The sequence below is a fragment of the Triturus cristatus genome, chromosome 2_2 (assembly GCF_964204655.1).
Source record: "Triturus cristatus chromosome 2_2, aTriCri1.1, whole genome shotgun sequence".
NCBI lineage: Eukaryota > Metazoa > Chordata > Amphibia > Caudata > Salamandridae > Triturus > Triturus cristatus.
The window spans coordinates 677,623,891-677,641,103 of NC_140582.1; the positions used below are offsets into that span (position 1 = coordinate 677,623,891).

Sequence of the window (17,213 nt, forward strand, 5' to 3'; positions counted from 1 at the left end):
TACTACGTCTCTTAACTGTGTCTAAGAGGCTTTTAACATTCCAAGAGAGATACTATAACTGTTAGAAATGGGGGTCTCTAGTTGGCACAGGTATGCACCTGTGACAAGCGGGGACTCAATTCTAAGTCAGGATAAGGGGATCACCCTTTCAAATAACCCCTGCTCACCCTTTAGGTAGTGTGGCGCAAGCAGTCTAGACTATTCTCAGGGCGCTATAGGTTAAGCATTTGTGAACACATACAGTAATGGAATGACACACCACAAATGGACACCAGTCAAGGTTTATATCAAAAATAGTTCTCTTTATATAAGGCTTAGCACAAGACCAGAATAACGATTAAAATGACCACAGTATTATTGTAAAGTTCAATGTTCTTGCAAAAAGGCTTAAAATGCAAAAATATGCTTCTGTTACTCAATTCTGCTTCTTTTCAGGCTTTGTACGGTTCGTACCTGGGTGTACGACTCGTCCGCATTAAAAACAAAGAAAGTACGAGTCAAACAATCGGTGCGGACTCCGGGATCCGGGACGTGCACACTGCAGTGCGAACAGAACAAAGTACCTTAAGTTCGGACAGTGCGGGACAAGTTGATGGGTCCGGGTCGTAGTTCGGCAGCGTACTCAGTCAGGTCCGGTCGCGGCGTTGGTAAGGGACCTTCAGGGGTACGTGCGGATGATCCGGATCAGCTTGCAGAGTCCGTGGCGTTAGCGGTCGGGCCGTACCTTCGGTGCAGATCAGCGGCGACACTTCTCGGCGCCGTACAGCGTACGGGGAGGATCAGCGTACTGCGGCTTCTCGGCTCTGAGTACGGCACGGTGCAGTACGTTGGCAGTGTACGGACCGTACCTGCGGGACAGCGAAGCTTGAGTCCGGCGTACAGGGTTCGGCAGCCAGGGATGTACGTCTCGAATCGGCGGGGAAGGTTAGGTGCAATGCAGCCGGGAGGGATACGGTGCGTACTAACGCTTTTGGGTCAGCGTAGACACACGGTGCCGGGCGGCAAAGACACGGCTTCGCGGCGGATGTAGTACGAGGCGTACTGGGGCCAAATCCAGCGGGAAACATTTAAGAATTGTCCAGGCAACTCAGTTTTTGAAGGGAGATGAGTCCAATGGTCCTGGGACTCAGTTCAGGGGGCAGGCTCTCTTCCAAGCCCTTGGAAATAGATGAAAAACAAAGTACAAAGTCTTTTTCAGTCTTTTCCTCTCCTTTCTCAGCAAGGCACCAACTGCAGGCCAATCCCCCAGGTCAGGGAAAGTTACTCCTCCTTCAGCTTCTTCCAGGTCCTTCTAGTCAGGCAGAGTTCCTTCGTGGTTCAATCAGGATCTGATTTCTTAGGAGCAGGCCTCCTACATTTATACTCAGTTTCTTTTGTCTTTACAGGCCAGGGGGGCCTTTGCATAATCCCAGTCCAGTTCTTTTCAGTGAGGAGCACTTTGTTGTTGAGACTCTGGCTTCTTCTTTCAGCAGGCAGGGCAGAGACATCAGACGCTCCCCAGGGGGTGGAGCCAGCATTGTGGAGGCAGAGCACTGTCCTATTCAGAGTCAAGGTGCACTCCTCTCACCCATCCTGGTGTAATCTTTCTATTCACCACCTGGCAGCCCCAGCCTGTCTCCTGGAACTTCCCAGCCCTGTCACTCAAGCTACACACAAAGAAGATAGCCCTCCCCTCCAGAGGAGGACTGAAATGGTTAAGCAAGCAAATGCTAACTTTCTAAAAGTAGCATTTTCAAACACAGGATATAAAATAAACTTTACTAAAAGATGTATTTTATTATTCTGAGTTCAGGCATACTAAACACGAATTTCTACCAGGCTTCCTGAGCCTGCTAGGATTATAGAGTGTTATAATCTAGCAGCCCATTCTGGCCTATGGAGAGCAGGTAGCCTTCAATAGTGAAAAACGAAAATGGCTGTAATTCACTATTAGGACATGCCACACACCTCAGGGCATGTCTTACCTTATCCTTACAATGCACCCTGCCCTAGGGCCTACCATAGGGGTGACTAATATGAAGGTAAGGGAAGGTTTAGGGGCTGGCAAGTGGGGACACTTGCCCAGTCAGCATGACAGTACCAGACTGCATGCAGGTTCTGCAATGGCAGACCTTAGACACATTTTACCCCGCTGCTTCTGTGGGTGGCACAACCAGTGCTGCAAGCCCACTAGCAGCATTTGGAAATACAAGCCCTTGGCACCCCTGGTGCACTCTACTAGGGACTGATAGTAAACCAAATAAGCCAAACATGGAAGTCAATTCACATAATACATTTTACCATAGGGAGCACTTGCACTGTGGCACTGGATGGCAGAGGCACAGTGCCCTGAGCAGCTAACACCAGCACAAAAATACATTGAGGCACAAACAAAAATGGAAGGGTGACCCACGCCAACGGTGCCAGGTCTAACAATAACTTTCTAGAGTTAATCTCCTATAGTGTGTTAGCCATTCTACTTATACTGGTTGGGGAAAAACAATGTAATGAAAGTGCTGCTTATCGTATGTGGATTCAAACAAAGGTTGTGCAAACCTAAATTAAGCAATCTCTAATCATTCCTTTAACAAAGCTTCTGATATACTTCTAACCGAGGATTCTTCACTTTTTTAATATTACCCAGGTGTTTGAGAGGATCTGAAAAGTTTGAGCAGCACCTCTGCGTGCCAGTAGGTGGCACTGTGCGACTCCACACTGACACCGTTCCGCTCCAGAAATGACGCGTGAGGCCAATATAGACATCACTTCCTTTCTTGACGAGCCTCCAGATATGGATCAGGAGCTACCTCTTGTCTCTTTGAGACAGTTTTTCTACCTATATTTTACAGTGCACAAAGGAAATGTCACCACCCCAGACAACAGGATTCAAAGCCTCCCCCAGGATACAATCGGAGCGTTTGCCCTTAGCTCCAGTTAGACCCTCTGAAACAGTCATCCGGCCTTCTCCAGCATCCATACTGACTCCTTCTTGGATTCCACGACTGATGCCGGTTTCTGGAACACCTACCCCATTGATACCAGAGGACAAGGTGTTCATTGTGCTCTCCGAGTTGGCACACCTACAATCTCCACTGAGGCCGTGCTCTGTTTCTGCTGAGCCTTCAGCCTCGGACCCGCTTTATGTCCCTCCACCACGTTACATTTATTGTTTGGACAGATTCCAATAACCACTATGATGCAGGTGATAAAATTGGCCAACTCTACTAACAACTGGTATGGTGACCTCCAAGATGCAAGTGGCCTTGACATCTCTACTGATTCTTACCCCATCTCACCCCCTGGTCTAGTCACTGACGAAATTGCCTCCTTTGCCACGGTCATGCAGAGGGCAGCCAACGTTCTTGACTTCTAGCTCCCCACCTTTGTGGTCAAATCTAATGTTCTAACAAAAGTAAAATGTCTACCTTCTGGGTCACTATCAATGTTCCGAAGTCATACCGCACTCCTTCTCAGACTTCACCTTCATTGCAGCCATTCTGGACACTGTTCAATTTCAAGCCTTACCACTAGAAAGGAAACTGCAACACTTTCAAGCAATGATCCTGATTTGTCAGCCTATGTCCTGGATTTCAGTGTGGTTGACTGAGGCTGCTGGGAATGATGCCTTCCTGCACCCAGCAGGTCAAGTAGGATCTGCGGGCTCAATGGACCCAACATCAAGGGCACCTCTATGATCACATCCATATTTCAGAGGAGACTGCAAACGGTCTTTAGTGGTGTTTGCTGGACTGCAATTGGGTCCCTGCCCCACCCAGAGCTGACAAGGAGTATGGATGTCTCATTTCTGGGCAGGGGCGACCACCTGGGAAAGGTGGAGATCAGAGGTCTCTAGTCTTGGGCAAAGTTCCTGCTCCTTTTAAATCTCCTGGAGCTGAGGTCCATCTGCTTGGCACTGAAAGCCTTCCTTCTATCCATCATGGGGAGGCTTGTACAGGTGCTTATGCACAACACCACCGCCGTCTGGTATTGAAACAAGCAGGGTGGAGAGGGGTCCTGGGCCCTATGCCAGGAGGCACTAAGCCTCTTGAAATGGCTGAACCATCAAGGGATTTTCATGGTTCAAAACCACCTTGCAGGCTCTTTGAATTTCAGGGTAGTCTAGCTCAGATGTTGACTCCTAACATATCACGAGTGGCAGTTGCATCCGGAGGTGATACAAGCTCTTCTGCACATGGGGAGTACTTTGGCTTGATTTATTCACCACTGCAGAGAACCCACAATGTCAACAGTTTTGTGCATTAGTTTCCAATGTGCCCCTTGCTAGGACACTCATTTTTCCTAGGGTGAAACATGTGCCTCCTGTATGCCTTCCCACTGATAGCTCTTCTGCCCAGAAACCTGAAGGAGATTAGGATTGACCAGACACATATCATCCTCATGGCCCCGGACTTAGAATGGTGTGTTTAGTACAGAGCTCTCGGGCTTGAGCATCTGTCCTCCAAGGCTGCCCCTCTAGAAGGACCTGCTGTCACAGCAATGGAGCAGGGTTCTGCACCCGGGTCTTCGCAATCTCCACCTTTGTGCTTGGAGATTGAGCGGTGACCACCTCTGGAGGTGGATGATGTCATCTTGGCAGCCAGGCGTCCCGCTACAACACCTGTATAAACCTGTTGGGACTAATGTATGGATTGGTGCAGTACATGCCAGATTGACCCCCCTTCAGCCCAAGTTATCTGATACTTTGTTGTTTGTTTTGCCCTAGCTCAGCAAGGCTTTGCTCTGGGCACAAATAAAGGGTACCTTTCAGCTCTTTTGGCATTTTTTACCATTGCCAGACCAAACATCATTATTTAAATCACCAGTTAAAAGGCATATAACACATTTCCTCCCTCTCTTTTTGTCATGCTTCAGTGGGACCCTAACTTGGTCCTCACATATTTGATCTGCACTCTGTTTGAGTAGCTTCACAGCTGTCCTTTGTGGTTTCTGAAACATCAAAACAACGTTTCTCATCACCATCACATCAGCATGGCAAATGTGTAAGTCTCAGGCTCTCTGCATTAACCTGCTGCACATCACCTTCCCACGCGAACCGGTTCTGTGGATGCAAGCATCTTTCTTGCTGAAAGATGTGATGCCGTTTCACATCAGTCAAACCATCACCCTGCTACTGTTCTATCCCATCCGTGTCACCCATCCAAAGAGGAGAGACTATTGACTGGACTCCAAAACAACACTAAGCTTTTACATCAATTGTATCACCGGCCCACCCATCTTCCCTGTTTTGTGAATTGAACTCTATTCACTGCTAAGAGCCCAAGCCTATGAAAGTGCATATTGGAAATTTGCTGTTAGGGCTCTGTAGCTGGGGGCAGACTCGAAAGCAACTGATGTCAGTGAGCTGGGATGGGTCGCCTATATAGGCCCCACAAGTCATTTACAAGCGGAATGGTATCTGGCATCATTGCGGAACCGCACCGCACTGCCTACCAGCACAAGGGTACGACTCAAAAGTTTTCAGATCCAGCCTGACCCCTGGGGAATATTCAAAAGGTGAGGAATTTGAGGCTAGAAAAAGTCTCTGCTAGAGAGAGTTTTACCAAAGGTAAATAACCTGTTCATTATTTCGATAACTATAGGGGTCTGGCCCATCCCCCGTACAGAATAGCCAGCTGCATTTTGTCCCCTGGTTCCAAACCTTGATGCCTGTCAAACAATCAACAGCAAAAATATTATACTTAAAAACCCTGCTCCCATATTTGGCAATATGTGTCCAAATGAATATAATGGCCACATTACTTATTTAGTTTCAGTTTGTTCCAGTAGTCTGCCAGGAAGAACTTCTGGGCAGGAGCAGGTCTGATGTAGAGAACACCTCTCCACTTGTCATGCATTTCTCGTTATTCTCCTGCTCATCAGTGGCGGCTCCTTCATAGGGGCGTTTGGGCGTCACCCCCCTGCTTTCTCGCAGTGCGAGAAGGCAGAAACATAAAATGGTAAAAACTACCATTTTATGTTTCTGCTTCTCGCACTGCGAGAAAGCAGAAGTGCCTGGTTGGGGGACGGAAGGGTGGGCGGTCGTGCTTGAAGGCAGGGGGGGGGGGGGGGGGGAGTGGCTTACCCACTGTTGTGGGTACTGACTGTTTGGTCGCCCCTGGAGCCGATGAAAACAGCCAGTACCCACAACACTGGGTAAGCCACTCCCCCCCCCCCCCCTGCCCTCCAAAGCGACTGTCCACTCTCCCTTGTTCTCTACGCGGGAGAAAATGACGCGGCTGGGGCGCTCTCCCCTGCGCCTCAGCAGCGTCGTGATTGGCGGAGGCAGAGGGAGGGAGGCTTCCGTTCCTGATGACGAGGTCACGAGGAGAGCTGCAGGAATTGACGTAGGACGGCGGGAGTCGGACCCGGACCCATCCATAAGTTGAGTAAGTACTTTTTTATTTGATAATTTTATTTAATTAAACCCCTCCCGCTTCCCACCATTCCCCCGCGACAACCCCATTTCCACCCCCCCCCACCCGCCCATAATTCCGGCCGTGACTGGGTGTGCGCAGTCTATTTGCAATTCGCATATGTATCGTAGAATGCATGTTATGGAATACATATCACGTGGAGGACGTTTGTAACTTTTTTGTTTTCATATTCAGATACTTGTATGTGTTTTTGTATGAGAGGGATTGGATGTGTGAAATCGTGAAATAATGTTCTTGCAGGTTCTCTCACCCTACGTCAATACTTTTGAATATTCACATAGTAATGTAGAAAAGGACCATAAAAACAGCATTTTCGGTACCTTTTTTGGAAAGAGGTCAGACAAGGTCGCTGTGAAGGTGCCGAGTAGCTGAGAAGGGGGTGGGAGTAGATTTGGTGCAAGGGGAAGCAGCACACCAAAAGAAAGGCAAACATTTGAATTGTGCTTGTCTCAACAAGAGTCTGATGGGCTTCTCTTGCAGAAACTCTCCCCTGGTACGAGATAAAACACATAGCAGAATATTCTTAGCACAGGAATTACTTTCAAAGGAAGGGAAACATACATTGGTTCTGCAAAAAGATGTTCTTACAAGACGTATGTCATCTATATTGTATAGGCGGGAAAGAAGCAGCCATTCCTTCCACACACAAGGGATCATGCGGCATCCTGAAAGCAAAACATGCTTGTTTAAGTGGAATAACACGATGTGCATGTAGCTGGAATTAAAGATGTGCACTTTTTTAACAAAGAATGTCACTTTAAAATATCCCATAATACCTGCTCATTACATAAGCAGATACCTATGTCATTAGCATATGAAATCTCTTTATTGATGTGATGTCATAACTACTCTTTCACAATTGCGTTATCAATTTCTTGCTTTCTCAAATTTACTTGGAATGCACCATTTGTCCACTCTTTTATTTAATTAAAAAAAAAAAAAACTCTTATGGTGGTCGGGGGTGCTCGCTACGCTTGCTCGCCACCGGGCAACCATACAGAGGTTTTACGCCGCACTACTTTCAAATGTCACCAGCCGCCACTGCTGCTCATGTCAATTATTTATTGGCTGCAAAGGTGAACTCCGACTGGTAGGAGGAGGGAATCCACTGCCTAGGATGTCAGAGATGCGGAAGGGACAACATTCATGTGCAAGTGAAGCTCAGTTGGGTTTTGTTGCTGAATGCAGCATAGTAACACCCCTTGTGGAGGGGGCTCAACCAACAGGAATGTCAAACGGTCTACTGAACCTCTCAGCAAGGCAGGTGGTTAGTCACTTTCGTGTGGTTACTCCCTATGTAATTTTCAAAAAAGGCCCATCCGTAGGGGAAGCGAGGGGGCATTAACTTATCCACAAATGTCCGATTCCGAGGTCTCTAAGAAACGCTACTCCCTCGGGGTTATGGCTACTAGACACCTTCAGCTGATTTTCACAAAACAGAGTGGGTAGAGCACGAGCAGTCCGCTCCTAGTAAAGGATATTCCTTTCCAGACAGCTCCATTTTGTGATGCTGGTTTGCTGCAGGCTTTACAACAACGTCTCACCAGCAGCAGGAATACTAACTTCCTGCAGCATAAGTCCAGATGAAACTCTTCCGCAACTGCGCTGTCTGTAGATGAGGATGCATAGGCCTTTGTCACTCGAAGTTGCAGCACAGAAATGCCATTACAAGCTTTGGCGCTGCCTCTCTTGCTGCATTCCTCGCAGCACCCCAACATCAGCCAGAGAGAAATACCATATCCTGCCACTTTTCCAACACTAGGATTGGGCCTGGCTTCAGGTCTGTCACCTTTCACCAATCTGCAAGGACTCTTGTTCACTTCTCACATGGTCCAAACATCAACAAGGTGCCTCTGGTGCAATGGGCAGCCCACATTCATTCTGAGGACACCATTCTAGCACAGCGAAGCTGATGATAAAATAGGATCCCAATGTCATCATGGTTGTGCATAATGGGCAGGATTTAGAAGCATGTCTGATCGCGAGGTCTGTTAATATGCATCTGCCATCCTGGCTGCTTCGTCCATGCGCCTTACAAAATTCCAATCCTATATTGTGTTATCATTTTGTACAACCCAGTAAAAAAGGAGGGAAACGCCTGGTGCCTTTAGCAGTTTTAATAATGTTTCTATATCCGTGGCAACGACATTAGTTTGGACTTTGGATCATTCATCAACAAAGGAATTATTTTTCAGAAGAACAATAAATTACTATTTAAGGGAAATTGTTGATTGTACAGAGCATGAATTTATCCACTACAGACCTGCAATTAAATTACTACACATTCCCTGAGTGTAGGTGGCTAAAACACAATTAAATCCGTGCACATCACTGACCTACCTCTCGTAAGCTATCTCAGGCCCAGTTGGGACCCAGCGAATAGCATTTACACGGTATTTGCTGCCTTTGTGGGGCATGTCAGCAACGTTCAAGTTGGACTTTCTTGCTTATAAGCCTTAAATCATTTACAAAGAATGAACATGATTTCTGTACGGAATGTATGAGCAAATGGACTACAACTGATGAAACTCACAGCAGTTTCACTACAAGGACATTGAAAATTAGCAAACAAACAGTAAAAGCGGTATTTTAAGTTATACGAAGATATACAATTGGCAATTTTAAATGTGCTTTTCTCAAAAGCGCTAGATTTGCAGTTGCCAAGACCATGATAATTGGTATTTTGTTTCTTAAATGCAGTCCACCACTTGCTCTACTGCTTTATGTAGCGAAGAAGTGTAAACCATAAAATGAAACTGCTTGAATCCTGGAGCTTTACTGCAGGCAGCACCTGAAATAACGAAAATAAGAAAATGGTATGGTCAACAACTACTATGTATTTTTTCGTAAGACTCCATCTTTAACACTACTACATCGATGAATCATTTTCTTCTGCAATCTATTTCATCTAAAACTAGGAATATTCACTATTTTACTTTGAAGCAGAAATCCAATGTCTCATTGATCATGCAGCATTTACATGACTTGTGCAGCACACTTATCAAGTCCTTTAAAGTGCAACTAAAAACTGCGCAGTTTAAATTAGCAAAAGTGAAACCTGTTACTGAATAGAGTAAGGAGTTCATCTAACTTTCAATCAAACCCAGAACTCTGAAGTGAAGGACCAAAGGAAAAATATGAATTGTATGCTAATAAACCGCACAGATTTGATAATTATACTCTCTAAAGATTGGTAATAAGAAAAAAAAAGAGCATTTTGTCTGTTCTCAAATTGCCTTGAAGTTGTGCAGCAGTCAATTTAAAGTACCCGTGTGCACATCCACGACAAGATTGATCGTTTCGCCCGAGTCAGAAAATAAATAGAAGACTCATTCATATACTACGTCAAGCCGACGTTTTTACATTAGTTAATAGCTTTTAATGCCGAAATACCTGAACACATCATTTCCAAAACTAAACGCATACTTGCCAGAAGTATCTTAGTTACTAACTAAATAAACATATAGTACAGATGTTTTAGGGCCACATCTGGGTGCACTGTAGCTATAGTAGCAGAACATACACAGAATGTTGCGGGACAGCTAAACGCACAGACACACATGCAGCACTTTTCTAACACCCTGAAAATCCCTCTACGCCCCCTGCCCCCCACCATGGTCAACACTGCATTGAATGAATTTACAAGGCTCCATAGCCCCAATTAAATGGTAACACGTTAATATAACTGTTAATGTTATTTAATTAATATATAGAATTGCACATATAGTATCTGTTGAAACAATAATGTCATGTTGTCAGACTCCTTCCGAACCTGAACCTCCAGGGAGGCAGTGTGGGATGCTCAAACTCAGAGCTCAACAATCAACCCACAAACACAATGTAGTTAATGTTGAGTCCAGAGCTTGCATTTGTAAGAAAGTACTTTAATCACACAGTTGAATGTAATGCTACTCCAGTAATCATATACTTAATTAGGGTCTCCTGGTTCTACTTCCTGTGGATGCTACACCCATCCTGCTTCCAGTGTCCCCTCCTAAGGCTCTCCCCAGGTCCTGGGTCCCCTTGGTTCAAGGACCATCAGAAGAAGCGTGAATTCGGCTCAGAGTCTCATTCAACCGTCCCAGGGAAAGACATATGGGCAAGCTTCGCCTAGAAATGTCCTCACCTTTCGCATCAATGTCTGCAGGTCCACCCCTCAAACCAGTGTTCAGGGAGTCTAAACAACAGCTTCTTGGTAACCAAAAGGCCTCATAGCCTATTTATCGGAGCCCTGTCTCTACTCCCATCACTTAATTGTCCAGATCACCTCCCTTGTGCTGCAGGAATACAAGTGATAATCGTCCACTGTCTTGGAACACAGTCCTCAACCTCCACTTGGGTTAGACAAGGCTGGGGGTATACAAAACTACCAAAGAGATCTTCGTCATTATGAAAGGATTCTCATCACTTTCCTAGATTCCTGGAAACAACCCCACCAACCTACGGCTCCTCAGAAAAACCTTCAGCAGACCCTCTGACCTTGAACAACTACAGGCCCATATCAGGCCCATATCCCCCCCTCCTCTAGCCAGCCAAGTTCCCATAGATTCTCATCAACACCACACTGGCCAATTAACTTAGTGTGAATAACTCCCTATAGTCTGGCTTATTCAAGTGCTACACTGGCAATACACATAACCATACGAACATGTAGTGAGGATGTCAGCAGAAGGTCCTGGGCAAGCGCATAGCAGCAGATCTCTACACAGGTGGGGCAGTAGGCCCCAACCCCAGTGACCCACATACAAATGTTTGGTCATACTTCTGATTCAGTTAACCACAGGATGATGCTGCTGCCACAGCTCTATATTTTAAACCCACGATAAGGAGAGGAGTCCACTGTCAACAATAAGGACAAAGGTAGTGCGCCACTGCAGATCACAGGACAGATCCAAGACCTCCTGTAGTCAGGAAAAGGCCTAAGTATATGCGCACAAATATAGATTAGCGTGACACTAGGGGCAAAGTAAAAAGTCAGGATACCAGATATACACACATATGTTCACTCAGGTTAGGGGAACCTGCCTGTGTACCAAGCAGGGTATACACCCGTTCAAACACCCTTCTAAATAGCTGAGTACCAGTCACCCAAGGCCTGCAAAACATTTTAGGTCAATACTTGCAAAATAAACTGTCTCAATAAATATGCCAGACTCCAAATGAGAACAAGTAAGTCACCAGCATTTAGCCAAGCAATTCTGTATATATGGTTTTACACATGTTGCATTAAACATTGGTCTCATTATGTTATAATAAGTTGGGAGCAATTTTTTTTTTCCTTTTTTTGACTTTCATGTTTCACAATGTTATGTTTATGTGATTATTGAAATGTATAGTCTTTCTGATGTATTTTTTTGTTGTCACTGTATTGTTATATGTTGAGTGTTGGTTCTGTACTTACATTAAATTATTGCATTATTTGTTCTTTTTCTTCTTTGTGTGGTGCTCACCTATTTTGAATCCCAAGCATGTACAGCTATTTTCACAACTACATGTACTATGAATTCTGATTTTATATGTACAAAAAATAGAATATATAAAAATCTTTTGTATTGAAAATGAATAAAATATAAATAATTTTCTGGTCTGGCTTATGTACATTTTAAATATATGGCCTTGTAAATTTAGATTTGGAGAAGTTTTTGTTTTGTTTGTTCACGTGATTATTCCCTGCCTTCTTCTCCAATCATATAGTTAGCCAAGGACCCCCTCTGTTATTTTGATGAGAGGGTGAAAGGCCACAGCTTGTAAGACTGGTTGTTCAACCTCACGTTTTCCTTTGATCCAGCAGGTTCCCTGTGGTTTTTGGCTTCGTTTGTGGGGAGGGGGGGGGGGGGGGGGGGGAGGCATAATCAGAGAAAATAAACATGCTCCAAATCTAGTGCTTTCTGAAAACACCCTTTGTATAAAATAATCTCCACATCCCACTTACCCATTACCCAAGTTTTGGCTAGTGGCAGCATCTCAATAGATATGGGTGGAGAAACTGCACCCAATGGGCAGAGCCAACTGCCTTCTTCCCCCAGAGTAAATTATATCCAGTGACCCCTGCATTCAGGAAATTCTTAAACTTTAGAAAGAAGAGGAAAAAAACAGTTAACGTCTATGATCATTATCTGTATGGATATTACAATAATCATTATAACATGGGAACGAGCCGGGGTGGCGGAAGGGGGGTGGGGAGAGAATGATGAGCTCAATCATCTCTGGTGCTCATGTAGTTACTGTTACCCGTGGAAAAGTGTTAACATTTTTTTTAACTGAATAGAATTAGTCTACTGCCCACAGAATCAGAAAACCTCAATGCTTTCTCCCTCTTGTGCCTTCATCCTCCACCTGTCTCGCGGGGTTTACGTGACATATAGCCATCAACACATACAATACAACATGGGAGGAAGCTATTTCCTTTGTGGAGGCAAAAGCTGTCCAAAAATGTTTAACGATAAATACAGTGGCAGTTGGTGACCCACAAAAATTATGAGTCAACATAAATAAAATTAAACATGCAAAAAAAATATACATTTAAAAATGAAAATAAAATTAACTTACCTTCTTAGCCTGCAACACGTCCTCAGTGTTCTTCGGCCGACTCCAGACACTTCCAGCGCGAGGTCTCGCAGCTCCTTATCCAATCCAGACACTGCTCTCATGTTGCATGAGAAAAGTGTCTGGATTGGCAGGAGCAGGCTTTTTCATCGCTCCAAAGAGCACTGAAGGCCTGTGCCTGCTCTCCAATCCCACTGCCTATGACACTGCCTAGAGCGGTTGAATTAAGCATGACCATTTGGCTGTAATAATGTAGCCGGCCAAACCGACATGCGCAATTCACACAAAAAGGGCCACTCATCATTGCTGCCAATCAGCAGCAATGACGCACTCTTCTCGCCCTGCCCTCTTCATTCGGCAGAAAGCTTGGAAATAAAATGGTAATACAAGGATTGTATTACCATTTTATTTTTCCAGCTTTCTGCCGTACAGAGGGGGCAGGACGGGACATGCTGAGCAAGGACTGATTTACCACTCCCACCCAATAACGTGCCAACTGTGGTCATCTGGTCAAGCTGGACCAGGACAAAGTCACAAGTTCAGGCCGACCACGATGGAGTGTGGGCCACTACAAAGACCAATTTAGGGCCAGCTGAACAAAGTACCTTGTGCGCAGTTTTCGCAGCGTTGCTTTGCCAGGCTTCGTGTCATTCAGCGTCAGTTTTGAGAAGTTCGAGGTCCACGATAATATTTCATCCATCAGGGGAGTCTCACTGCGCCAGTTCCGCTGAAGCTGTACACCAAGGTTTATGATGCTATGCATAGAGTGACGTCTGTTCTGATGGTCTGGCAGTTGGGTGGCGAGGTTTTGTGTCAAACAGGAAGCGAGGTCCTGCAGGGCTCCATGTCGAATTCGATGAAATTTGTAGCTGTGTGACGGGGCTTAGCATCGCATTTAGCGACTGCCACAGCTAGGCTGGCAAGGCACCTCTATCCCTACTTCCAAGGGTCTATGACTGGAGGGGCACCACTGGTGGGGGGGGGGGGGAGAAAGGACTCACTGCATGCAGAGTCTAATTGCAGGGTTCATGAGAGTTGGAGTCTTTTATGTCCCTGAAGCTGGATCAGGAATCCAGCCAACTAGCACTTGGGGTCCCTCAGGTGATCCTGGGTTCAATATGAATGTCCAGTCCTTTTCACGCAGGCAGCAGAGCAGCAGTCCCTTTTGCAGCAGAGCAGCACATCAGTTTGTCTGTGTATTCCACAGGTCCAGAGGTGTACTTAAGAGATGAGTAAGAGGTTCCAATATTTATACCTGGTGCCAGATTTGACGTAGAAGTTTCTAGAGAACTCAACCTCAAAAGGTGCTTAAAATTTCTTGCCTCCCTACCCTGGCCCCAGCTTGTCTAAGGGCACAATAGACTGGAGTAAAACCCTTTGTGACTGTACTGAGGCAGAGTATTTGTGATTTGCAAGTGTGGTAGGTGACAGCTCCAATACCCTTATCAAGTCAGAGACGGACCATCCTGCCAACACCTATACCGACCTTTTCTCACTGTCTGGGAGCGATACACAAAGATCAACTGCCAGCTACATCTCGTCATGGATACAGGCTGCATGCACCAAATGGTAAGGACAAGAAAATGTCAACTTTCTAAAAGTGGGCATTGTCAGAATTGTTACTTAAAATCCAACTTCACCATTAAAGAGGGTTTAAAATTAAAAACGTTTAGACACAAAACTCAATATTCCTACTTGCTCCCAATTGAAAGTTATCACTTATTAAAAGTAATAAGGCAACCTAATGTTATCCTATAGGAGAGGTGAGCCTTGCAGTAGTGCAAATAATTTTACGTTTTTGCTACAAGGACATGTGAAACTTAAAAGTACAGGTCCAACTTTTTAAATAGACTGCACCCAGCCCTTAAATGGAAGGTGTGGGCCTGGTAAAAGGTTTATTTTGCCAGGTTAAATTGGCCCATCAGGCTGCAATGGTAGGAGTGAGAAATGTTTTTAAAGGGCTACTTAAGTGGGTGGCACAATGAGTGCTGAAGGCCCACTAGAAGCTTTTAATTTACAGGCCCTGGGTGCATGTAGTACCAGTTTACTGGGGACTTACAATTAAATTAAATGTGCCAATTGGGTGTTAGCCAGTTTTATCATGGCTAGCAGTGGTAAATTGTGCAGTCCTAAGGCCAACTTACCTGGGCTCAGAAAACAGGAGGGTAAAGGCAAATACGTTAGGGGACGGCCCTGCAGAGAGGGCCATGTCCAACAGGAAAGAACTGAAAATTCAACTCTGTTATCGCTAGATTGCACTAGAACATCCCTCTCCCTGGACTCACGCCACAAGGTACTCTGTTATGGACTACATCGTAACTGGACCCGAGCAGGTCTCGTCGTGCTTTGGGGGCACCCAGGGCTGGCTGCCTTGAGCAACTGAAGAACAATTGTTTTGGTGCAGAACAAAGTAAAGAGTCGACATGGCACACATCCCTGTGTGCCATGCCTACAACCACCTGCCCTGGCATTGGTCAGCCACCCTTCCAGCTGGGTCTACTATACCAGTGGTGAGGGTACAGGTGCAAGTGCCCTGTACCCCTACAGTGTCTAAGACAATTCTTAAACATTTTAAGTGCAGTAATGCCATTAAGAGTATATGGTACTGGGAGTTTGTCATTACGAACCCCACAGCACCATAATGGCTTTACTGAAAACTGGGAAGTTTGGTAACAAACTTCTCAGCACATTAAACTCACACTGATGCCAGTGTGGGATTTAATGAAAAATGCACACAGAGAGCATCTTAGAGATGCCCCCTGAAAAAAAACCTAACACTAGTGTCCAGGCGGAGTGGCTGCTCGCCAGCAGTCACCACCAGACATGTTTCTGGACCCCTGGGCCGAGGGCCTGCTGCTCACGGGGGCCTGAAACAATGCATATCCTGGGAAGAGGTGCCAAGCCTCCTCTCAGGATGGGCAGGGTCCACGAATGGGAAGCTTAAAAGGCTTCCCGCCTTTGTGAGCTTCCCCAGGCCATTTGCTGCTTCCAGCAACTGGCCCCCACCAGTTCTGACCCCCACTTTGGGCGGGAGAATCGACAGGAAAACCAAGTGAGAAAGGGAGGTGTACCCACCTTTGCCAACTCCACCCCTCAGGTAGGGGAGGCGAAGTGTAGCACAACTTTCAGTCCCCGCCATCTTGCAGATGGGGGACCCAGCCAACCAGAGAGAGGCATCTGCCCCCCTCCCACTGGAAGGTGGCATAATAGGGGGTGTACCCACCCCAAGGAAGGGACCCATTGGTCCCTACATTTACCTACCTGTAACGCCCCTAAATCTAGTATTTATGGGCAACCCCGAACCTCAGACAAGAACCGACCAAGAAGAAAGGAAGAAGAAGGACCAAAGAAGCCATGCTAAAGCGATGAAGAGGAGGACACCCACTGACTTGGCCCCAGCCCTACCAGCCTGTCCCCACCTTGAACCTGTAGAAGTGAGATCCCGGTGTGTCCTACAGCCAGCAACTTCATGAACCCTAAGGACCTGCCCTGTCTTCCACAAGAAAGACTTTGTCTCCCGTGAGCACTGGATTTGCTCACCCACAGACTGACTCCAGCCATATCTGTGAGTCTGCACCATTCTGCACCAGACGCCCATGGCCCGAGTTGGAGTGGTCCAACACCACGAGGTGGTCTCCCCGGCAATCCTAACCCAAGATCTGGTGATCTCTGACCTGCCTCAAATCTCCCAGCGAAGCCTGCAGCCTCTTTCTGGAGGATCCCCCAAAGGAAAACCTGATGCCTAAAGAAACCCCTGCATCTGAAGTCCCACGGCCTTGGGTGGCCCAAACGACGGTGTCCCAGCATCCCCAGGCATCCAAACTTACCTCTCCAACCGGTGGTCACCTCCAGAACATCTTCGGCCCAGAGTCTGCAGTCTTGGTTAAACCGGAGTATCTCTTGAAATCAACAGGGCACCCGACATCAAACCAGCACCCTGTACCCAGCTGCCGCTGAGGGTATACCTTGGGTGCTAAATCGGATCTCCCTTTGCCCTGAGCTAAACTCCAGAAGCTTTGCTCCCACAAACTTGTGGCCTGCTCGTGAGCAGCCACCAACCGGAGGTCTCCTATCCCCCACTGGATATCATTGGTCCTCAGCACTCTGCACCCAGCTGCCCTAGTGCCGCTGATTTTGCTTTGAGGCTTCATCCTTGGCCCAGGGGGAACTCTAGTTCAATCCCCAGAATACCAACTCCCACAACAAAGTACTTACCTGTTAACCTGTAACTTAACTTAATTTCTCTCCATAGGA

General features: G+C 46.3%; 1 protein-coding gene across 1 annotated transcript in view; it reads right to left on the reverse strand.

Annotated features, from left to right (window-relative positions):
• Nucleotides 1–8,515: 8,515 nt before the first annotated feature.
• AGA (aspartylglucosaminidase) overlaps nt 8,516–17,213 on the reverse strand; it is a 182,938-nt gene continuing 174,240 nt past the window's right edge. Inside the window, exon 9 of the mRNA XM_085641874.1 lies at nt 8,516–9,204. Within this exon, the coding sequence (XP_085498000.1) occupies nt 9,104–9,204 (101 nt within the window). The 3' untranslated portion in view covers nt 8,516–9,103. The remainder of the gene's footprint in view (nt 9,205–17,213) is intronic.